The sequence below is a fragment of the Chelon labrosus genome (assembly GCF_963514085.1).
Source record: "Chelon labrosus genome assembly, chromosome: 7".
Taxonomy (NCBI): Eukaryota; Metazoa; Chordata; class Actinopteri; order Mugiliformes; family Mugilidae; genus Chelon; species Chelon labrosus.
Genome location: NC_140343.1, coordinates 15,955,772 through 15,979,615, shown reverse-complemented (window position 1 = coordinate 15,979,615; position 23,844 = coordinate 15,955,772). Strand labels below are relative to the sequence as shown.

The 23,844-nt window shown below is 43.8% G+C and overlaps 1 protein-coding gene across 2 annotated transcripts; it reads right to left on the bottom strand.

Annotated features, from left to right (window-relative positions):
• Positions 1–17: 17 nt before the first annotated feature.
• Positions 18–23,844, bottom strand: dot1l (DOT1-like histone H3K79 methyltransferase). 2 transcript variants are annotated; one of them, XM_084549127.1, is made up of 29 exons: positions 23,306–23,844; positions 17,747–17,790; positions 17,553–17,627; positions 17,214–17,277; positions 15,468–15,696; positions 15,162–15,256; positions 14,136–14,198; positions 13,935–13,990; positions 13,410–13,489; positions 12,618–12,686; positions 12,425–12,531; positions 11,996–12,037; positions 11,802–11,897; positions 11,409–11,631; positions 11,172–11,285; positions 10,764–10,855; positions 10,558–10,659; positions 10,015–10,152; positions 9,713–9,838; positions 9,023–9,456; positions 8,831–8,927; positions 8,587–8,736; positions 8,318–8,360; positions 7,573–8,186; positions 7,051–7,256; positions 6,828–6,901; positions 6,066–6,746; positions 4,549–5,348; positions 18–4,417 (listed from the first exon to the last, which is right to left on the bottom strand). In XM_084549127.1, the coding sequence occupies exons 1-28, from the start codon at positions 23,384–23,386 to the stop codon at positions 4,708–4,710; spliced, it is 4,836 nt and encodes a 1,611-aa protein (XP_084405253.1). In that variant the 5' UTR covers positions 23,387–23,844; the 3' UTR covers positions 18–4,417; positions 4,549–4,707. The 2 variants fall into 2 exon arrangements, with proteins under 2 accessions (XP_084405253.1, XP_084405254.1); XM_084549128.1 differs by lacking the exon at positions 4,549–5,348 and having other exon boundaries at positions 23,306–23,840.

Sequence of the window (23,844 nt, the reverse complement as noted above, 5' to 3'; positions counted from 1 at the left end):
CACTATACACAACAAAATGAATTCAATATTATAGGAAACATTTTATTAATAATCAAACGCAGAAAAAAACATTAATTCAATTTGTTTCATTATAACATCTTAGGATAAAAGCACCAACAACAAACAGTAACATTTTTTTTTTTTTTTCCTTGAAAACCCAGGGCCTTTTGGAAAGTAGGTTTGCCATTATTGCACCTCAAACCTGCCCTGGCTTCATCAATCATACATCACTGTACACATACCGCAGGTCACACGTGCCCTTTAGTGTCAGCCCCCCCCCCTTGTGTTACGAGAGGGAGCGCAATAAAGGACACCGGACCTCCTTCTTAGAGACACAAATCTTGACGGAGGCATTTGTGAGATGAGGAAGTTGCTGAAAGTCGTAGCCATTTCACAGCTTCTCAAGATCAGACTGACTTATAAAGCTCAATTTCACAGAGGCGGCTTGGTGTATGTGCCAGTAGGAGCGAACCCGAGGAGATTTGTTTTTGTTTTTTTTAACTTGAAATATGTTCACTGAGGGGTGGTCCTGGTCCTGAGTTGGGTTGGAAAGGGACTTCATCATGCCACAAGATGGTACATAATAAACGTGACATGCAGTAGTTTGTAGAAAATTGTTAGCATTTCAAGCAATCTTGGGAAGTTCCTGAGTTAAGACCTTTGGCAGGAATTAGTAAACAGCCTCACAGATTATCTACCGATAATGTACCAGGGTGCAGTGTTCTGGAGAACTGCATAGAAGCTTTGAATTCATAATTTCACACACTAAAGGACTCCGGCTGCTCACACGAGCAGCTACAAAACAGGTGTACGCCTATGATGAGTATCTCCGCGAAACCCCTCTCACTGGCACATACACCACGCGGCCCCTCCAGATCAGAGAAACGTTCCAACAGTTAGACTGGACCATGAGGAAAGCCACCAGGCGAGCTCGTGTTGAAGATCGTCAAACCATAAAACCCTGCAGCACAACAGGAGAAGAGTAGTATTCATCAATAGCTGCAAATTCCTTGTTTTAAGTGAAGGAGAGCACCGTGCTGTCTGTCTTGACTAGTAGTATTACAAACTGACAGGAATCTGAGGACACAATTAAAAGCATAACACGTAACCGCAATTGTATCAAACACCAAGAATAAGAAAATCAAAACAGCATCAACAGTAATTACAAAATACCTCTCAGTGCTGGTAACGAATGGACTAGTCTCTAATTAGGCTCTAAAATTCTTCTCACTCTGACACTCGTGAGAAACACATTTATGTTTACAGAGAGCGCACAGGACAGGAGTTTTCACTATAAAGCTTTGATTATTAGTCTAATCTTCCCTTAGATATGTACTGCCAAGTGGAGAGAAAGAACACAGACCGAGTGTATTCCCACTATCACAAGAAAAAGGAAGCGCTCACTCACACGCACCAAGACAAGTGTTTCACATCAGCACGTCTCCAGCAATTACACAACGCGCCGCTCACATGACGGGGTGCGGCCCCGTCTGCGAGACATCCGAAGACAAGACAGTGTACGCGTAAAGACACTGACACGTAGTTCTTTATGCACCAGTAACGATTTAGTCTGTAAAATCTGATTGTTTAGAAACAGAAGCACCGTTTTTTTTTTTTTTTTTTGTTGTTTTTTTTTTTTCTTCCTGCAGAATCCTGGTCGGTTAAAAAAAAAAACAAACAAACAGATAAAACTAAATAAAACCAAAGATCGGATAAAAGTGATAACAGTTCTAGTGCGGGAACTGAGCTGTGTCTGAGCCACAGCACCTCTCTGTGTGTTACGCACACACACACGGCCGCAGAGTTTCTAGCTCTGGCGTGTGTGTGTGTGTGTGTGTGTGTGTGTTCGGGTGCTGCCGTGTCGCCGTCTATTTAAGGTCCTGTGGTGGCAATGCTTTGCTCTGCTTGGCTTCAAGCCTCCTGTTTAACAGGTTGAAATTAAGGGTCACTATGCCAGCACCAAAATATCCCTCTTCACTCATATAGATATACTCATATATATATATATATATATAGACTGTATATAGATACTTATTTTATATACCTTTCTGCTTAAGATGGAGACGTACAATTAAAAGTTATGTACAAAAACAGTGTGTCTTGTTCACTAACACATAAGCAGCTCACTTTTGAGAGCAAAGTGAGCCGATGTAAGTTTAAAACTGCCGCGTGCGAGACATCAACAGTCCCGTTTACTCTGATGCAGCTGTTGGGGAGCATGTTCATCCAAAGGTGGTGTCTACAGTTGTACACTAGGCATTCAAAGAATGAGACATTAGCATATTAAATATCGGAAAGGAAATGCCAAAAAGAAGGCCTTACAAATGTCCCTGTGTACAGCACCAAGTATCCGGCTTGATATTTTTTTTTTTTTTTTTTTTTTTCTCTTCCGTTTGGATGTTTTCATTACAGAATAAATAAGATTAGGCACAGTCCAAATTTAGCACCACTGTTTTCAGACTGTGAGTCAAGTACACACACTATTGCATCCTAACAACGTCCACACAATTCAGGATTTAAAAAAAAAAATAAAAATAAAAATAATAATAAAAGGTGAAATACAAATACCAAGGCAAATGGGGAGACCGACAGCATAAATATAATCATCTAAATTATCCACAACTATACAGTCAGAGAATGAATCACATTCACAGTACAAACATTGTTTACAAAAAAAAAAATAATTAAAAAGCAAACAAGAAGGTGTGAAGAGAGTCCAGTAGTTTGTTGTGGTTGTGGTTAATCGTTTTCCCAGTGTGTGGAGGACTTGCATGCATGTGTGTGTGTGTGTGTGTGTGTGAGTACGTGTGTGTAGGCGGTAGGTAAATGCATCCATCAAGATAAATAAGAATTCATTTAGCTTAAGGAGAGTTTTAAACATGTTGCTGTCACGTTATTTCAGCTGCGGCCCTAATAATAGTAGTGTGATTTACCTAAACTGAAGAACAAAATGTAAATAAATATAGAAACGAGCTGAAATATCTGTCGTTTTACTGGAATTATTTTACACCTGGATTCAGCTTGACTTTAACAGTGCAGCCACAGCTCTTTGACAACAAGGGGTCTCTACTTAGAGCGTGGCAACGATGTCAACGATGTCTACACAGAGCACCATCTCAGTAAATGCGTCTTTTTTATTTATTTTTTTCTTAAACAATGAAAATGTACCCAGCTCAGCATTACTGGCACCCCTTGTGATGATACTAGGTCGCCTTACTCGTTCTTCCATCCATTTCATCCGTCACTGATTAGTGAAACATGTCCAATCACAGTCTCAAAATACCACAAATCTCATTTTATTTTTGAAGTAAATAGCTTTTCGCTGATGTGTTAAATATATGATAGTAGCAGAAATAGACAGAGCACGCTTTAAGAATTAGGTCAAAATGAGAACTTGATTGTTTCTGCTCCGGTTAGTAGCAAAGAAGAGGAAATGTTGAGCTAAAAGAAGCTAAATAAGATCGAATGTGACTTACGTTTGAGTTAATGTAACAGTAACTTGTCCAAGTTTTTAGGCTGGAGCATAACAACGGGCAAGAGGCGGGGTGCAGGGGCTAACACAGACTGACAGACAACCATTCAGACGCACATGCACAATTACGGCCAATTTAAAATGACCAATTAACCTAACGAGCATGTCTTTGGACAGCGGGATGTTTTTCATTTTCTTAGCGAATCTCGAACACAACAGGGGTGTCAGTTCACTGGCCACAGCTTGTACATCTTCTGCTACATGAGAAACTGCATCTTTCCGTCCAGTGTGAAGTTAGCCTTGAAGTCACCTCATCTCGTTTCAGAGTCAAACAATGTTGCAACAAAAATACTGAATTTCACAGAGGAAAGAAAACGTAGATATGAAAGCATGCATGCAGAGAGGCGAAGCTGCATGACATCTGAGCAGAGTTCAACGAACTGGCTCTGTGTGTGTGTGTGTGTCTGTCTGTGTGTTTTTGTGCGAGGGAAGTGAGACGAAATTCAGAAAAGGCCGCCTGTGTGCTTCAGTCTGTCAAACGGTAACGTCTGTGACTAAAACAAAGAGACGACACACTTTATTATTACATTATAGAGCACCCGAAAGTTTAACCAGCCGTCACAAATTCATTCAGAGCTGGACAACAGCCAAATGGTAAAATCTTTAAACCAGCACTTTAATAACACCTTACATAAACATGACCAGTACTTATGAATTCTGCTCAAGGTGACCATAGTGGTGGTTAGTGTGTGAGTGAGTGTGTGCGTGTATGTGTGCGTGTATGTGGGTGGGTGTGTGAGTCAAAGATCCCAGTACAGGAGCCGGTCTTGGAAGCGGTTGTGTAGTGCAGATGGTTTGAAGCACCAGTGAATGAGGAGAGTGCCTTGGTCCACACCTGGACATTTGCATAGTTTATTCAGTGTTGAGGTAGTTCTCATCAATTACCTGAAACATTCAAAGACAAGAAACGGACACAGTCAGTGATTTTACAGCGCAGAGATTTAACACAGCAACAAATAAATAAAAAACAAGTCAAAGCAGTATAGTCCCTGACTAAAGCCCAAGAATTGTCTTACCTTGTTCAGTCACAACAACAGCCAGCAGAAGCACAGGAAAACCCCTGCCCCTCTCACTCCCTATCAGTCTCTCTCTCTCTGTCTCTCTCTCTATCATTCTCTCCCTCTATCCACCCTCTGACCGCCCCCTCCACCGACTTTCCCCCTCACACCCAAACCCTATCTAGGTCGGGAGCCAGGGAGCTGGGAGCTAGTGTAGGTGCCATGCATGCCCTGAGTCCTCCACATGCTCCCACCACCACCTGAACTGCTCGCTGGTGGCGGAGGGGGCAGCCGAGGGGAGTAGTGCACTGCGTATGGACGAGATGAGGAGGTGGACAGAGAGGAGGAGGATGAGAGGGACGCGGAAGCAGCGGCGGTAGACACAGAAGCGGTAGACGAGGAGATAGATAGAGAGAGGGATGACTGCGCTCTCTGGTGATGAAGGGAGGAGTGGGACAGACGCGAGGAGAGGAGGGAGTCTGACCGAGAAGATGGCGTGGCATCAGAGTGCGTGGGCGCTGACGAGGAGGGGGCGCTGTGCAGGGGCGGTGGCGGAGGCAGGGAAAGCGTGGGAGGAGAGGGGCTATGCAGGACCGACTGGGTGCGGCCGTGCTGGGCCTGGGACAGGGAGATGGGGAGAGGTGAGGACACGGAGGCCAGGCGCGTGGAGGCTGGTTGGGGAGTGGTGTGCTGCTGGGTTTGAGAGGAGGAAGTGGAAGAGGAGGAGAGACTGAGCCGAGAGCCGAGGCCTCCAGAGGTGGGCAGCGTCGCCCCAAACTGATGGGAAGACACTGAGGCAACCACGTGGTGAAATATACCTGCAAATCATACAGCAGAAATGGAAGGGGCGAGAGAGTGGAGACAGGGGAAGAGAGAGCAGATAACAGTGGCAAAGTGAGCGGGGGGGAGGAGGAGGGGGGACAAAGAGAGAAGCAAGGGCTGAGCCAGGTTGTGCATAGCGCCAAGCAAGTCTGAGACAAGCACACATAAAGCAAACAGAGTCAGTCCACTGTAACTGTACTGAAACAAAACCAAGAGGCCAATTAACACTACAGTAAAACAAGAATTTCTATTATTAAACATTTGATTTCTGGATTTTTTTTTTTTTTGCTTAAAAGTGAAATGACTCTGACATACAACTCCAACGAATACACCCAGGGAAAATGACGAACAAGAATCACAAAATCCTTATAAATCATGTTTCCAGTTCTTGTTCAAGCACAGATTTCAGTGCAAAATATAATTTTTCAGATTTTTCTAATTTCTCTATTTGTTAAATTGTTCGTTCTATTAAAAAAGTAACATTTTCCAAGGGTGTTTCACTCAAGCAGCCAGTCCAAATCAAAGCGAGGCAGAAGAGACAGTCAGTCAGACTGTCAATCAGGCGAACGAGCAGACAGCAGCGTTGGACCTCCACTTACCTGGCACATTCTCCCATACTATCCTTGATGAAGACGACCCCAGAATAAGACTAAGACCTCACTATGACTGCTCACTGGTCCTGAGATAACACTTTATATGATCATCATGCTCACCTCCAGCCGCTCCCCCTGCCAGCCCAGCACTGGAGAAGCCTCCAAGGGCAGAGTGTCCGTTGACCAGCCGAGTGGCACCAGTCACCGTGGGTCCGCCCGTCTGGGCCCCGAACAAGGACTGCAAGACTGAGGTCCCTCCAAGCGGGAACTGAGACCCCAGGTATTGTCCCACAGATGTCCCTGTGGTTGAGGAAACTGCTACAGGACTGCCTCCCACCTTTCCGTTCATAATGCCTCCTCCGCTGCTGGCGGCGGCAGAAATGAAGAGATTCTGACTGGCCAGGCTGTTGTTGTTCTTCAGCTCCCAGTCACGAGACGTCTTCTGCTTCTGGTGACCCTGGCGTTGGTCTGAACCACCGCCGCCCTGGACACCACCAGCACCGCTGCCTGCACCCCGAGACCCAGCCTCCTGACTGAGGAAAGGGTTGGGAGTCATGTAGGTGGACGACTCCCCATCACTGCCTTTCCTAACCTGCTGTTTGTGGTCAGAATCGGAGTCTGTGCCCCGACTCGACCCTCCCATGCTGAATGGAGAGCCGCCCTGTCTCATGTCGGAGTTGGGTTGCTTGGGATCAGAAATGGGTGAAAAGGTAGCTTTCCACTTGCTGGTAGAAGACAAGGATGAAGATGAGGAGGCCTCGCTGCCCGTGCTGTTGCCACTGCTGTTACCAGATTTTCTGCCTAGTGGAGGAGGAGAAGAACAAGAGCAGTTATAATTATGTAGGAGAAGTGCAAGTTTTCATTACAATTTTCTTTTCTTACCTCGTTCACCATCACCTAGTCTACCAGTTCCATCTCTGCTCTCCAAGGATATAGTGGCTATTTTTCTTTCAATTCTACAAGAAAGAACAACAATAAACAACCAAAACAAACACAGCAACAAAATGCATGTGACTCCTATAAAACATGGTAAAGGGTTGATACTTTAAATCCTTCAAATATGAGACAGCTTATTCTTAACTCAGCGTAATGAGCTTCATATTACCGAGAGCTGGAGCTGTCAGCAGGATATCCTGAGTCCTCATCATCAGAGCTGGGGGCTGTGGAGTATCGACCTGAGCCATTGAGCTCCAGGGGGCGCTCTCTCTTCAAGATGGGAGGCTGGTCCAAGTCAGGCCCACTGGGGCTGCGGCTTGATTGTTCTGGCGAGGAGATGGCTGAGATCTCCAGAGGCTGGTTGATGTTGTTTACCTAAAAACAAAAATAGGTAAACTAAATAGCTGCAGGTTAAACCCAGATGTCGCTGGTCAATATAAATGTTAGTTTAGTTCTCAGAAAGTTGTCATTCACAGACAAAAGATGCAGTGCTGTATGTGTGTGTCAAATTAGCTGAAGCGTGCGTCTTACTTCCGGCTTATGACACTGACAGTTACAGATAGTATTTCTATTCAGCAAAGTCAAATCATTAGAATGTATCTTGGATTTACAACATATTTTGGCAGCTTAAGAAACTGTAATAGTACCATAAGAGTCCTTGTTCGTGTTCTCAAATGTTTTGCTGACTCACCATGGAGTTAATGTTGAGTGGGGAGCCTGAGGAGTGGTTGTTGGAGTTGATCCCAGGGAATGACCTCCTCTTTGGGGAGCCGCTGGCCGTAACAGAACCTGTAGAGCTGCGTTTCCTTCTACCCCGCTTGCGTCCCTCTTGCGAGCCAAGGCTGTGTGAAGATGACGTGTGTGTAGGCGTGTGAGTGTGCTGTGAGCTGGGGGATTGGTGGTGGTGGTTTCCATGGTTACTGTGGTATCCCTGCTTGGCTGAGTTGCCGGTGTGATGGTGGAGGCGTGATCCTCCGGTCATGCTGCCTCCGCTGCCTGACGAAGAGGAAGACGAGGATGACGAGGAGGAAGAAGAGAAGAAGATTCTCCTCCGCAGTTCGCTGTCCTGATGTTCTGTGTCCGATTCTCCTCCCTGGCGGTCTGGTCCATCTTCTGGAAGAATCCTTGGGGGTCCGTCGGCATACTGGAGCACCCCACCAGTACCGAGTGGGGGGCTCTGGGTGGGACCTCCTCTGCCCATTGGTCCGGCCACAGGAGTGTTGCTGTGCGGAGGTGATGAAGAAGCACCATTGTGGTCCTCAGGATGAGGACCTCCATTCATCAGTCCTGAGCTGGATGAATATCCTTCACGTAGACCAGTTCATGACAACGGACACACAGGAACAGCAGCAAATATAAACCAGATTTAATGAGATTGTTTCATGGTGGTAACAGTAAATGTCACATGTGAACAATGGTTGAAGGTTCATCCTTACCATTGGTCTGACCTGTCTGAGACACAGGACTTGGAGTACTTCTCTGAAATCATGAATGCAGAGGTTATTTCACAAAGTAAAATCTCCAAGTATCTCAGATTTTAGAAAACAAATTCTATCATTTTCAGCATGACATGACCAAAGGTGTCTTCTTAAACTTTGTATTTCACTTCACACGTGATTGTTTTTTTTACATGTAGGACAGGGTCTTAATGTAGAGGTACTTTAATGTAGTTACTGTCTCCGGTAACTGTCACGAGAATACTCACCAGTCTTTCAGCACGACTGGGTAGCACCACGCTGGCCAGTGGGATGCTGACGGGCAATTTACTTGGGTGAACAGTGCTCAGAGGGATACTAATCGGAAGGCTTGTAATGCTGTTGTCACCCTGAACAGCTGGACTCCTCTCTTTGCCGCCCTGTATCAGAAAACAATGGAAGATTACAACAGTGAAGTAGCCAAATACTGTAGGAATGGTAAAAAAAATACACAGACAAATGAAAGAAATTTACCCTTTCGAAGGTTTTGGCATTATTCTGAGCATCAGATGCATTGGGAGATGGACAGTTCTGTTTGACTCCAAGTGGAGAGTTGATACCACCCAGTTCCCTTAGAAAAGAAAAACAAGGTTTTAAGTCAAACGTTATCTTAGTTGATGACTTCTTAGGAAACAAGTAGGAGATTTGGAAATAGTCTCAACCAACCTGTGTGTGGTCAGCCCTGGCCCTCGCAAGTGAGCAGAGGGATCCTGGTTAAGGTGCCTCCGCAAGGCAATCTTGGCGGGGGAAAAGCGTGTGTAGTCAGGAAGGGCGTGGGAGGAGAACTGTTGCCTCTGTCGCACATCGGTGTTGGCAGGCACGATCTCATGGTCCGGAGAGATGGGCAGGTAGCGGGAAAGAAGCTCGTTCTTTGTGTTAGCCCGGTCAAAACAAGGCGAGCTGGTGCCGTTGATGGAAAGCTCCGGGCTGATGCCATTGAGAGCTGGGACTGAAGACAGGCCAAGCTTAGAGGAGTCCATGTCTGCGGAAGGACGCGACTCCAGGCTCTTTCTATATGGAGAGCCATCACAGGGGCTGTAGGATTTAAGTTGAAGCAGCTCCTGTTGCCTTTGGCTCTTCTCAAGCTCCACGATGCTGATCTAAAAACAGACACCAGGGGGAAGCATTACACAAGAAAACAGGCATGCAACAGCAATGACAATAGTTCATCCACTCTTCCTGAAAACTACACATGACTTGTGAATTTGCTTTCTGTAAAACCTATGGGACAAATAAAATGGGTGTGTCAGGATTAAAGAAGAGGCCAGAGCATAGCGGAGGGAGTTTTACAGAGGAGCTGGAGAGAAATCCAGCAACTTGAAAAGGGATCTTACAAAGAAGAAGTTAACTGTGTACCTGCAACTCCAAGCAGTGCCTCTGTTTCTCAGAGATCTGTCTGCGTAGAGCCTGCTTCTCCTTCAACAAACTCTCCAGACACAAAGAGCCCCAATCAAGTTTCAGCTCCTCACATCGAGACTTCAGCTGGAAAACACACACACACAGCATACACCCTCGTTGTCATCTTCTCAGAACAGTCACTTAATACTGCCTACCTGTGACTCAAACCTTCATGACTTCAAAAAATTATAGCAGGTGTGAGTCACTGGGGCTGATGCCGTAATGACACGTTGGAGGTAAAAACAACAGTAAGGTCTCACCAGTAGCAGGCTGTGGTCTCTAAGTAAGACCATATCTCTTTCGAGTTGCTTTGTCTGCTCTTTCAGCTGCCGATTGTGTGCTGATATCTCTTTCTTGGCCTGAAGGAGGTCCTCCACAGTCAGGGCTTTTACTCCGAGCTGCACACACACACACACACACACACACCCACACACACAGTTTGACATTAGCTACAAAGATAATGCTTAAAGATCAGTAAATGTTAAGTGAAAATACTCTTTCCTAACACCTAGCTATTCTCAGCCTGCTGCAAAGATGTAGAAGTGTATTCAAGCTATGACCACTGTAACCTGACCTAATTTTCAGCATATGTCTGATCACACCTCATATGGATGCAAGGTGCAAGTGGGCAGCAGAACTGTAATTTTCAGCAACCCCTCTTACATACATAAGCTGGGAATCATCTTTGTAGGCCATGTTATCTACAAGCTATTCATATCAATCAAATATAATCAAATAGGAGTCACTTTTATGCACCTAGTAACAACGTTGGCTGTCTGAGGCAATAAAGCATCACATCCTACCTCATCCAGTTTGGTCTGAAAGAGACCTTTGATCTTGTCCTTGTGAGACTGACAGACCGAATGGAGCTGCTCCGCTTGCCCTGACAGGTCTCTGTGTTTTTGCTGGTGAGAGGGAGAGAGAGAGTAGTTAAATGCTCAAATGCAACTAGAAACACGCATGCACTGTTATACAGCTAAATCTGTAAGTTGCCGACGCCGCCACTAACCTTCTCCTGCTCTAAAAGTTGTTGCAAGTTGGAGCGGTACTGAGGAGTCTTCATGTAGGCCATAAACTGGAGGTATTGAACTTTGATGTTGTCTGTAAAAAGCGTAGGTTGGGGACAAAGACAGAGAAAGAGGACATAACAGGGGGTAAATTTTTTTTGTTAGTTTCTTGGAGAGATACACACTTAAACTTTATGCAGACAAAGTCTCAAAAGCTATAAAAATATGGGCAAGGCACTTAAAGTTGACTTCTTACATAAAGTCTTGTCACACAGATGACAGAAAACCCATACTGACCCTTAAACTTTACTCTATAACTATCAGTCTTGATTAGATCAGTCGATTGTATTTTGTATATAACATCTGGTTTTGTAACTAGGCAACAATTTAGTGTGTCCCCACTGGCTCACCTAGCAGTTGTTGCAGACCAGGAGGAGTTGGGCTCAGCAGCAGTTGACTAGATGGATAGTGCTGGACCTTGGGAGGTAGCTGGTAGAAGGGACTCTGAGGTGGCCGGTATGCATCTGTACACACAAGAACATTTATCATTAAAGTCAAATAACAGTTTGTTTGTCATGGCCGGTGGTATGGTCCCATTTAGGAGAAGAAAAGTAGACAACATGTTGTGTGTGGTTTAGTCCTCTGACCCTGAGGGGGAGCTGCAGAAAGGGTCTTGGCGTGGAGCAAATCCAACGCGCTCTGATTCTTCTTGTTTTTCTTCTCAGCAGCTGGGGTGGCTTTCTTGGGTCGACCACGTTTCTTATTGTTCAGCTTGCGACCTTTGGACAAGAGTCGGGCTCTTCTGGGTTTGGCAGACGGCTTGACCACTGTCATCAAGCTGGGACGCTCCTCCTCACCGCAGGAGTCCTGCTGCAATACACACGGACAAACAAACAGATAAATTCATATAAAGAACACGGGGGCGACAACTTTGAGGATGACGCTTTAATTAAAGTGTATGTAAGAGAAGAGAGGAGTAATACAGCAACAGTAAGGCACTTAAAGCTGACATTTAACTTGTAAATTTGTCCATGTCCTACCTTGGTTTGTTCTTTAGGTTTTGTGGGTGTGGTGCTATTGCTTTTACTGTCCTTTGTATCCTTCTGCTGACGTCGTCTAGCTGCCTCTTGCTCCTCCTGTTATCATAAAACGAATCAATTTAATTGTTTAATACAGAAAATATAGCAAATATATAGTGAGACGTCAAGGAAGGAAGAGGACGAATGTGTCTTACCCTGAGTTTAGGATTTTTGAGACTAGCAAAATAGTTTTCAAGCTGAAAGACAAGAAAGAAAGAAAATGTGGATGTTAGTTTGCTTTCCAAAGCGTGCCAGCTTTCTCACTGGGACTACTGCTGTTTACCAGGGATGACTTCAACCAATTACTGGAATGATGCATGTATCACGGTTATATAATGGGCAGCCTGTGAAAACCTCCGTGTCCTCAGATTGCTTACACTTGGGGCTGACAACTCATTAGGATGATGCCTGCTGTTATTCTGGCATCCTATCTCTTGAGTTTAGACTACACTTGGTCCCTAATGTATATTTAGTTTGTACTGCTTCGGGAGTCATTCAGTGTTTCATTTTAACCGTCTGCACTTGTGTTCTCTTTCTCATCAATGGCTGCAGCAACAGTGACGAAGAAAAGCATACGTTCTTACTATGGTGCGGTCTATGGTATGAAGGTAGTAGGAAACTGGCTTCCCAGTCCAGGACACAGAGCCCCTCAGTGGAGAAAGCTCCACCACACGCATTATTGTGCCAATGTCTGCAGGACAAAGAGGAGAAATGTCAAAGGAGTCACAGGAAGCGGTAAACATTTAAATCTGCTTTTCCACTGATGCTGCAGCTTACCACTCAAGTTTCGACTGTTGATTCTAAAATTCAAAGGTGCAAAAGGTTTGGAGGAGACAATTTTTCCCCCTGGAAAGAAAAGTGAAACGACAAATGAGTGGACACACATGACAGCTCCAACATCTGACAACAAAACGCAACCACATTAACTTCCACTGTCAGATACAGTAATCCATAGAAGCGTCAAAAATAAAGTCAGGCTTCGCATTTAAAACAGAGAGTCAAGTGAATTAGCAAAGCGAGGTGTTGACAAAGTGACAACATCATGTATTATTACTTTATAATAAGAACAGTGAGCCAGAGCATCACTCCCAGCACTGCCAACACAAGGCACTGATGTTTTATAGACACTTCAAAGGTCTGTTGTCACAGGAAAAGTCAATTAACACCTGCTATTATTATTATTATTATTATTTGTCATGCCTTGATTAGTTTCCTCATAAAATGTCTCACTTGTTGTAGATCATAAACTGATGCGAGATATTTAAAATAAATTAACACCATATTTGTAAATTTGTGCATCCACAGCGTTTATGATAAAAGGCTGTCAAGGGCCGGCAAATATTATTGCTAACAAAAGATAAATACAGATAAATGCATTATTCCATGTTTCATCTGGATTTCAAATGTGATTATTATGTTTATTATTCTCTAGACAACACAGCCTTAAATATTCTGCAGCTGTGCGTGTATTTCTGAACTGAAGGTTGAGGTAAAAGTAAATAATACTGCAGCCCTTCAAGAACAAAGGGGCAGAAGATATAACAGAACCTGTGGGTGAACTGTACTAACCTTCCTTCATGTTAGCAAAGCGCTCCTTCAGCTGGTGATCGACCTCTGGACCAAAGGCAAAGTTATTCACAAAAATAATACTGGAAGACAGACAAAGAAAGATATTTCAGTACTATTATTCATAGTAAAATATATATTCCTCATTCATGTTTCAGCAACGTTGTGAGGAGAGATGTGTGATGTATGATTCTCTACATTTGGATAACCCTTCGGACTCGTCCTGATCGACCACAAACATCACCGTGTCCGTCTAACGTTTCAAGAATCTGTCGCTTTCTTAAATAATATCTTGAATAATAATCAAATAAATCAAATATTTGAATGACCTCGTCTCACAGAGGACTGTGGGAATAACAGCTAAAAATAAAAAGTTTCCTCAGCGGTCATATTTGTAACAGGGCTGAAACTTCCTTCAGTCGCGCGCATGGATCTCCTACTTTTCTGGTCCCACTTTGTATGAATTCAGCTTGGTCTTACTTTCAATAAACGGAAATTGTGTGTGTGTTACCAGGTCTGGTACACCACCTTGTGTTGGCGATCCTTTCTTTCCATTCTTCAGACAGAAAATCACCTCTCTCCAGCTGAAGAAAATAGTATAGTTACAGTATAAAAAGTCCTGGATACATGTGGGTCAGCAAAACACAAAACATTTTTTTATTTATTTTTTTTTGTGTGTGGAATAAAAAGTATTACTCCCAATAAATGTCACAGGAGGAGCCAACTTACTGTGTACTCCCCATGTTTCTTCCCATACCATTTCATCCATTTTTTAAACTCTTTATCCATGGTCTGAAAGAAAACATATGAATCTTAAATTGTAGTAGTAGAAATACATAATCAACACAGGGTATGCGTGTACCAGAGTTGGTTTGAGAAGGATACTGTTTTCAGCGTTCACAGAAAAACCCGTGTTTCTGACTATGTCTTTTACGTCATAGCCAACACAGAGCTTTTGAGTTGGACTTGCATTTCTTTAGATTAACCGAAGTAAAGAAAAACTAAGTTCTGCACAAAATGGAGCAGCTAAACCACCTGTTTCCACAGAGCACTGTACTCAATGTGGCTCACCCACATGTTAGAGGCGTTCAAATCTCCACACATAATCTCTGCAGTTACGCATACAAAAAGCAGGAAAACAAACTTAAAAAGTATATAAAAAAAATACAATCTGGGTCACAGTGACAGCCTGAAATGCTTCCTCTCCTCCTCCTCAGTTTGACATGCTGCTGGTGTCTCGCCATAGGGCAGCAGAATCAGCAAAAGGACATTTTTTTTTTCCTCCAGAGAACCAACTAGGAAGGAGCTTTAGTGCACACGAGTTCATGTGTTCACGTGCTGGACGGTTTTTAGATGCAGACAACCTACATGCGTGCGATTTTATCCATACAACAGTTTAGGGTATGCATTGGTCTGCTGTGTTGACACATTATTATCGTATTACTGTGAGGCTTACTGCACAGTGGGCAGACACAGCACAGCATTATCTGAGAGTTTGGATTAATTACTCGCAAGCCATCTCCGCACGTAGCCTCTCTTCACAACAAGCTGTGTTCCTGACACACTGGCACACTTGCAGTCCATATGAATACCCATGTGCAGCCTAAAATCGCAGACATCCATAAATGTTTCTGCACAGGCCCTTGCGGACTTGGGCCAGTTACAAAATTTACATCACAGGGACTCTCGCTGACGTAGAAAGCACAGAGCTTTCAGTCCTGCTCCCTCTGCCCCTGTGAGATACAATTTACTTACCTCTGCATAGGTAGCTGGAATGTCTGCCTTCTCCACACCGTAGTAGTGTTTACAGTTGGTTGCTGCTGCGACCTGCAGCACCACCTGCCCTACCCCTGCAAATAAGAAACAAGCCACTCATGTCTTAAACATGTTTATACCACCAACCAACTCTTAACTTTATATCTCATCAAACCAAAACAGTGTTACTTCTTTATAATTATTGTGTTGGCTATTCCACTACTATATTAATCCATATGTTTTAAAGGTCAGAGACGAGTGGTGGTTAATTCTTTGTGAAACGTCCCAAAATCACAGGTAACTAACCGCTGCCAAGGTCAACAAAGGTGTCCTCTTCCATCATTTCCATTTCATCGATGATCTGAGCTACCAGGTCGAAGGAGGTTTCTCCGTAAACCTCAGGGGAGAAGGGTTCGTAGTTGTTCAGCTTCTCTGGGTCAGTCACTGAGTGGTTGTACACCTGCTGTAGGATATGTCTCAGCAGCCCATTGGAAGGACGCTTGTTTAGCTTCATGGGCTGAGTGGTCCCCTTCCACTGCAAGGGATTTCCATCAATTATTATATTTACATCAATTCAAAGACACACTACTGAGCAAGACATAACAGTATTCTCTATAAATCATTGGCAACGTTCATGTGGACTCTAGTATTACACCAACGATAGGAGCAGCCCGATCAGATTAAAATGCTCCATGTAACAACCACAGTCTGATCTGGGCCAAACAGATACGGGTGGCGTATCCGATTGTTTCTGTTTGGTTGGTCATAGGGCTGGGCGATACGGCTGAAAAATGTATCACGATATAAGTGTTTCATATCAGTCGATATTGATAATTATTAATTTGTTTTTTTAACCTATTTTACCCAGGAGCATGTCCTTCGCTAAATGATACGCCACTGCATCCGTTATTTCTTTATATCGCTTTGATGTTTTGTCTCATGGCACTGCTGCCGTGTACCTCTTGATCAGACCACGAGCAAACTACGGCACTCAATACGCAGAGAAACGAAACTTAACCGACTCATAACTGCTGCTTGTGGATCCCTGCTTAACCGAGAGTCAGCAGCCACTCACTCGGCCGGCAGAGAAACGAAACTTAACCCACTCTTACACTACTAATCAAGAGAGACAAGAGCCAATTAATATGCTCACTCGCCACCAAGTTTGCAGACAACATTGGTCTGACTCTTGTCCGACTTAAAATAATCAAAATATTGCCAAACCGGTGACGTGACCTTTCCCTTCGCGCTGTCGCAATCATATTCTCCTTTCACTCCACGCCGTTCTTTTTTGTTGTTGATGCCACCAACCTGGCTAAGCTGGGCCGTGATAGGTCGAGAGGCTAAAGCCCTTCCTCTGCCTACATCCCCCAGAATGACTTGCAGTTCTGGCTCGGGGTTTTCTTCCTATTCTTCTCTAACGGAGTTCAAGTGAAATTTTTAAACATTCTATCGAACGTATTTTCTATTGATATCGATCACGTGTCTATCACGATAGATATCGTTATCGTTTTATCGCCCAGCCCTAGTTGGTCACTATCATTTTTGCCACACATAAGGTAAACATCATGTATGTGACATGAAGAGTATCAGCGCTTTTTTTTTTCCAAGTAATTGAAGATGGATGAAGCCGGGCTGCATTTGGGCAATGAGGTTGAAAACGCTGGTCTGTCTTGATCATCTTTTTCAGCTGAATGACAGTGATATCTATGAAGTTGTAGGAAAAACTTCTTCCGTTACATTTTCAACAGATGTTTTGATGCATATAAATTCTACAAAAAATAAAATCTTATGTTTTAATTTAGCATCTGTGTAAACAGAGTTGGACTCTCTAATAAGAATCATTTTAATTGGGTTTAAGAAGTATTGTTCATTTAAAAGTAGGAAGCAAAAACTAAAACCGTCTAGAGAAGACTGATATGTCAACATCAAAATAAACAACAGACATATGTACTGGAAATTAGTCAACACTTACACACTTGACGCAGTGTTTTTCACTTAACGTTTGTGACTAAAACTTTCACTTTCACTTCACACACTGTATGTACTCACCAGCTGGTGAATGCTGTCTATGGCCCTGTTGTACTTGTCACATAGTCTCTGCATACTCTCAAAGCTGTGAGAAAAAGCAGACACAAAAACAAAGTTCACCCTTACCGGCGATATAAGAGCTCAGCGACATAGTTGTTCTGAGAAAACCTGGCTAAATCACTTTAGATGTTTGAATGTAGGCGCATAAACATGCTGCTAGATCAGTAGTTACTCTAGCTGGATGAAAGTGCTGAACATGTCTCTTAAACTTTTATTTTAAAGATGATGATGTGACCACTTGTCAGCTGTCTTCCTTCAATATCAGTGACAGATTTTACAGTGACACGATTGCACACTCACCTCTTGGTGTCATAGTCAATGAGTACATAGTTTTCCATTGCCAGTTTGAGGTCTGGAATTTCCTCACACACCCACCTAGTAAAAAAAAAAAAAAAAACACACACACATAACCATTAGATCATCACTAAATCATAACAGTGACGTGATTGGGGACATATTCACAGGCCGCATCAGAGTTGGGGAAGGTAACTTACCGAATGGTCTCGATGATTTCATGAGCAGCATCATGATGTTTATCCTTAGTAGACAGAAAGGAGACAAAACATCGTGAACCATTAAGTGTAACGACAGTATAGCAAATTCAAGGTTTATCAAAACAGTCTCGATGAAACCTGGACGTTACAGACTTCATGACAGTGGGAACTCTTTTGCTGTTTTATAAGACGACACTGGTTTAAACGAGACAAAACTACAATCCATGTAGAAACATACACGAATAATACTAGTTTTGTCTGCATCTGCTTTTAATTTCAAGAGATGTTTTTTGAAATACATATAATTTAATTATACCACTCCCTTTAACTTCAGCACTACAGTAACAATCATATTAAAGGACGTCATAATAAATATTATATAATAACTATTCCCTGACAGACGACGCTAACTATGTGGTTCAAGTAATTAATGCTGTGGACATTTGGAAATAAACTAAACATAAGGACACACAGACTTAATTACAGCTTTGTGCTTACACAGTGCAGTGACCACAACTCCCGACTCATTCTCCTGTTTCAATTACATCAGATAACAGCCACTTCAGACACAACTGTGAGCGCCAGTGAGGCTGAATGCTGTTTAGATTACTTTGCGACACAACACTATACACTCTAAATAAATAAACACTTAACCTTGGCGGTCCATTATTAAAGCGCACACAGTTTGCCAGTTCATTAGGTACACTAATGAAAAGAAATGCATTCTAATATAACAGTCCACTAAATCTTATCCTCATGAAGGTTATGGCGCTGAGCATTGTTGCACACAACTGAGAGATGTTGATTCAACTGTGTTTTCATTTTGGAGGCTGTGGTTTGTTGTACTATTGAATTGTATTGTGTTGTACTGTTCAAAATGACCACGCAGTTGAATTACCACTATTTCAACATAAACTGAACACTATAACAGCCATGAAGGTCATATTATATTAGAACGCATTTCTTTTTACTAGTATACTTGATAAACTACGTTCACAGTTTTCAATCTCTTCGTTAAAGTAGCTGTGTGGTGACAAGATACATTTAAATGAAATAAACATTTTTGAAACAGGGTTAACTGACCACTCAGCAAAGCAACAACATCTATCCATATTGAGATAAACCTTCAGGTTAATCGTATTAACTGTGCTCATGCTCGTAAAATAATAATTATTCCATGAATACCTGAGTATTTGAAAAGATGCTTGCCTACTCAAAATATGTTTGCTATCCGTGATTCATAATTAATATTTGCGGAGCTCCCCACAGCACGGCTGCAATGTCAGATGCATCAGGTGGCAGAGTCTGCCATGTCAGGCTTTCCTGTCCTTTGTAGTAGGATTTATTTGCGTCTCAAACACATGAACTACATCAAAACTCTGCAAAGAACTGGAGGAGCGAGCGTTACCACATTAATAACGAGAGAAAATAACATAATGAATATTTATTCTTCTGTGATTTTAATTAGCTTTCAACGCTTCCTGGGGCCGATGGAGACACGGTGGGCATCGCGGGGCTGCCGTGCACTTCTCAAAATCACAAGACACCCTTTTCCAACTCCTGCACTCATCATCCACTGATGATAAATATGATGTTTGTTTAGTAGACATTGAGTGTGCAATATTAGTAGCTATGCATCTGTCTATAAAGATGCGTAAAACAAAGCAACTCCTATGCCTCAACACACTGTTGATCTATAAGGAAAACTTGCAGACAGGCGTGTGGGCAGTTTTATTGATCCCATTTTTGGGGGGAGTATGAGTTTTTTGTCTTTGATGAGCCTGTCATGTTTTAATCCGAATCCTCCATGCCCTTTTACAAATGAGGAGCTGGATATGAATTAAAAATTTGTTGGTGTTGAATCTGTTTTTACGAGACAAATCTTACATCAGCATTAGTTGCTTATTAACCACGTAGTCTGTTTACAGTCTTGTAGCAGCAATACATTTCGAAATAATCAACAGGATCTTGTAGGTTTGACATAAATCTTATTTTAATCTGGAATAATTATAACCTTATTTCAGGACATCAGTTAAAATGATTCAATATGTGTCTGCATAGAAAGCGTTTCAGCTATTGCTTCATTGGTCTCTCTCTCTCTCGTGTGTACGTCTGATAGGCACCAATTTTAATCAATTCAGCTCCAGAGAACGCAAAGTGTTGTAATATGTGTACTGGGTGCCATCAAAAGACGGGATGAGCTACAGCTCAATGCTGTGTAAACAAATGGAGGACTGGAGCTGCTCACACCATGCCCTCTGTGTAGACAAGATGTCTGCTTAATTAGACTTTTAAATCATGTCTCAGAGAAGCACTGTTGTTTAGTGTCATATTTGTTGCATGCAGGGAATGTCATCTATAGTTAGTATTCCTAGCTGGAGTGTGCGGAGCAGCTCTGGGGGAGAAACGGGACTCAAGTTTCACCCAGAGCGCAGCCAGTCTAAGCCTGTTGCCTGAGCTGACCCACTGACCCACTTTCTGTCTCCAGCTCCAGCGCATTGCTACGGAGAGCCTCTGGTGGAGAGAAAGAAAAAGAGGGAAAGTGGAAAAACTGTGAATAAATCAGAATGTAAAAGGAGGGAGAAAGCAAAGAAAGCGAAAGTGAGAAAAAACGAATAACTGGGGAAAGCGAGGGAGGGGTGGGGGGGCACTGAGAGAGACGGGGACGCCTGCTATTTGAGGCCTGGCACAGCCGCCGCAGCTAACAGCTCACAGCTTGGAGCTCCCTGCTTCCCGCTCAATACTGCCCGCCACTACTACGCAAACTTCCGCCAAAGCTAAAACATGCATGCGCACACACTCGAATATTCATAGTTAAACAGGAAATCTCCTTCTATTTCTGTCTGCACAGCGCTGCCGTTAGAGCAGCATACATCGAGCTAACTGCTGCTAGCCGTGTGGCTAATAAGCAGCATGAGCTATAGTTCATGAACACACATGACAAATTTAACACACTGTGAACCACTAAATAGAGAAGCTCTACAACGTGTGAGAGTGTATGAAAGAGAGCGTGTGAGCGAGCGAATGAGATGCAACAGGGGGAGGTCACCTGCTCACACAAAGACGGCACACAGCAACACCAGCACAGGGCTGCTGCTAAAAATAAACACTGTCTGTAAGCGAGACAGACAAAAAAGAACAGAGGACCCTCCTCTCTCTCTCTCTCTCTCCCCCCACAGTGGGTCCAACTGACGCACGTACAACTCCTCCTCTCTTCACCACCTCTTCGGTCAATCTCTCCTCACATGAGCATGATGCATTGTGGGTGTGGCAGTTTTTACGCCACATACTGCTCCACTACATGAACCTAACCAGCCCACGACTAAAGCAGCGGTGTATTACACTCACCATGAAATACAGCTGATGCACGAGCTAACTGACTAACAGGCGTGGGTATCTAAAACAAGACAAAGGTACCAGCTAGCCTCTCTGTTTTACAGACTAGAAACATACGCAAATTACAGCAAATATGACCTTCAGTTTTTTTGGCTTGAGGAATCCCTAGTAATCCCTACATCAAATACATTCAGCAGTATTTAAACAGCGGTGCGTCTTTCAAATGTTGCATGGAGCGCTGCACCCAGAACCAGATGGACAAAGAGCTGCACCACAGCAGAGGTGCTCTTCATATGGAAGCACTTACAGATCCACAGATGTGAGGATTTAGGGAGAGACGAAGAAGAAGAAGAAAAAAAACTCAGATCAATAAAACAAAAGAGAGCATATGGGCTTGGCTCTAACAGCATGCCTTATACTGCAACAGTCTGTAGAACAGCTATGTTGTGTGTGTCAAAACACAGACACCACTGTGCTCATGCTCTGTGGGTGTGATAAGCAATCTTAATGCTCTGTGGGAGTGAAGATGAATCTACATGGAGTGGGATCTCTTGTTACCAGCAAGAAGTTCAACAAGGCAAAAGCCTGCTGGTTAAACGTGACCGGAGAAAAAAACAAAAAAGCACAGATACTGGCACATGTGTTTGAACTCTATAAATACAGCACTGCTGGACGGGGGCAGCCTCTTATATTTTTCTTCCTGCAGAGCTGACCATATGGACAAGGGAGGAGGCGGGGAGGCGGGGAGGGGGGGAGACAGAGGAAGTCTTTCCTCTTTGAAAACAGGAGGAGAGCGCCGCATGAATAAGCTCCATATTGCAGAACTCCACATGCATCAGCTGTTTCTAATTCAATACACGCCAGCTAGTCCCAGTATAAATAGCTATCACGAAGGTCAACAATAAATAAAATTCTTGACATGCCACTTCCCGTGTTCATCCTCGCCGACCACGACATAAGGAAACGGGCAAGGCAGTTGCTGAGAGGGAGGAACTGTAAGTGTTATCAGACTGTCCTGGTGCACAAGGGAGGGTCATCTCTGTTAGCCAGAGAGGAGAGGAGTGGCTGATTGCGTCAACTAGCACCTCTGACTCAGTGACTTGAAACTCATTCAAATCACACAGTGACGATGGGACACGCAGGCCACATGATGAAACTGAAATAAAACCAGGCCAGATCGACAGACGGGACAGTGTAGGTGGAGAGGAAAAGTGCAGAAAAGACCCCACTCAGACATTCTGAGAAGTTCGGCTTTCTTCAGTCAACAGTGACTCTCACCGCAATTACTATAAATGAGAAACACGCTTTGAACTAACTTTACGCTCACAGAACTTGCAACCGCTTCCCTTTCCGCTTCTATTCAATGAGTCAACTGATGAGCTGCTGACGTGCTGACAGCTTCATGGAAATAACTCTGAGAGAGAAAAGACCCCTCTCTCGCTCTTGCACACGTGACCACCGCTGCACTAACACTAACAGACAGATTAGGGGGGGGGCAACAGTACCGTACAGACTTTAAACTAACAAACACAACTCAGCTGCTCTCACTTATAAGGATGTTATAAGATAACATAATACAGAAAGCACTCGAGGAATGCAGTGCTGCCGTTCACATGCAGAGAGTATACACACACACACACACACACACACGGACACAGCATGCTGGCTGTACATCTTGCACACAACCTATATGCCACTTTGTGAAGGTTTAGGTATGATAATGCAGATCTAAGCAGAGAAATTTAGGTTTTAGATGAGCATGCAAAGAAGGAATACCACCCCTTGTGGTTAAGCATGAACAGGAAGGATCCAAACACTGGCATTAAGTCACCAAGAGACTGCCATGGATGTCAAGAGTGGTCTAATCAAGTTGATCCAGTTTCAAAACAGCCACAGACTACTGGGTGCCACTGCCAGTTTCACTATCTGGATGCACTGCTTTGATAAAACGTACCGTAGAGCGTGTTTGCGCCTGTTTTTGTGGTAAATATTTACAGGAGAAAAACAAAACAATCCAACTATCTGATCAGTCATCGTCTCTGGCCGATGCTTCACGCCTAACTGTCACATATCTAGACCAGTATGACCTGATTCCCCGGACGAGCGTGCTATGGCTCTTTCTGCTAGCCAGCGTTAGCATGGAGCTAATGCAGCTAACAAAGACAAAAACAAAAAGACGAAACATAAAACTGTAAGCGCTGGGGTTTGAGGTGTAACACTTACGTATACCGGTAGCGGCCACGGGTAGCCAGCAGGTTCTGCTCCGACCGGCGATTTGAGCTTGAGCTCCAGCTTTTCTCCCATCCTACACTTCACGGAGGCTCGGCTGTGATAGATAGCGAGCTAGCTAGTAACTGCTCTCTGTTAGCCAGCTGGTCGGTTAGCGGGCGAGTTACAACCTGAACATTTTGTGAGGAAAAACACCGTGAAACGCGTGAAATAAAAAAGACGTCGACGCTCGCTGCGCGGCAAATTCACACACGGTGCGGCCAAGTGTCTAAACGCGTTTGACTCGGCTCTTGTATTTTGAATAAAATGCCTTTTCACGTCCACTGGTAATAACACCTCGACCGTATCGCCGCCATCTTGCCCGGCATGAATAAATATGGCAGGAGGCCACTGGCAGCGGAGGGGACGCAGACGTCACCGGCGCGAGTGTGATCACTGCGCGTGGGGCAGCGGCATAGAGCGCACGAGCGATGCACCCGTCCCACACCGCCTGAGGGAATAGTTAACGTCACGGGTATTTTCCAGGTAAACGC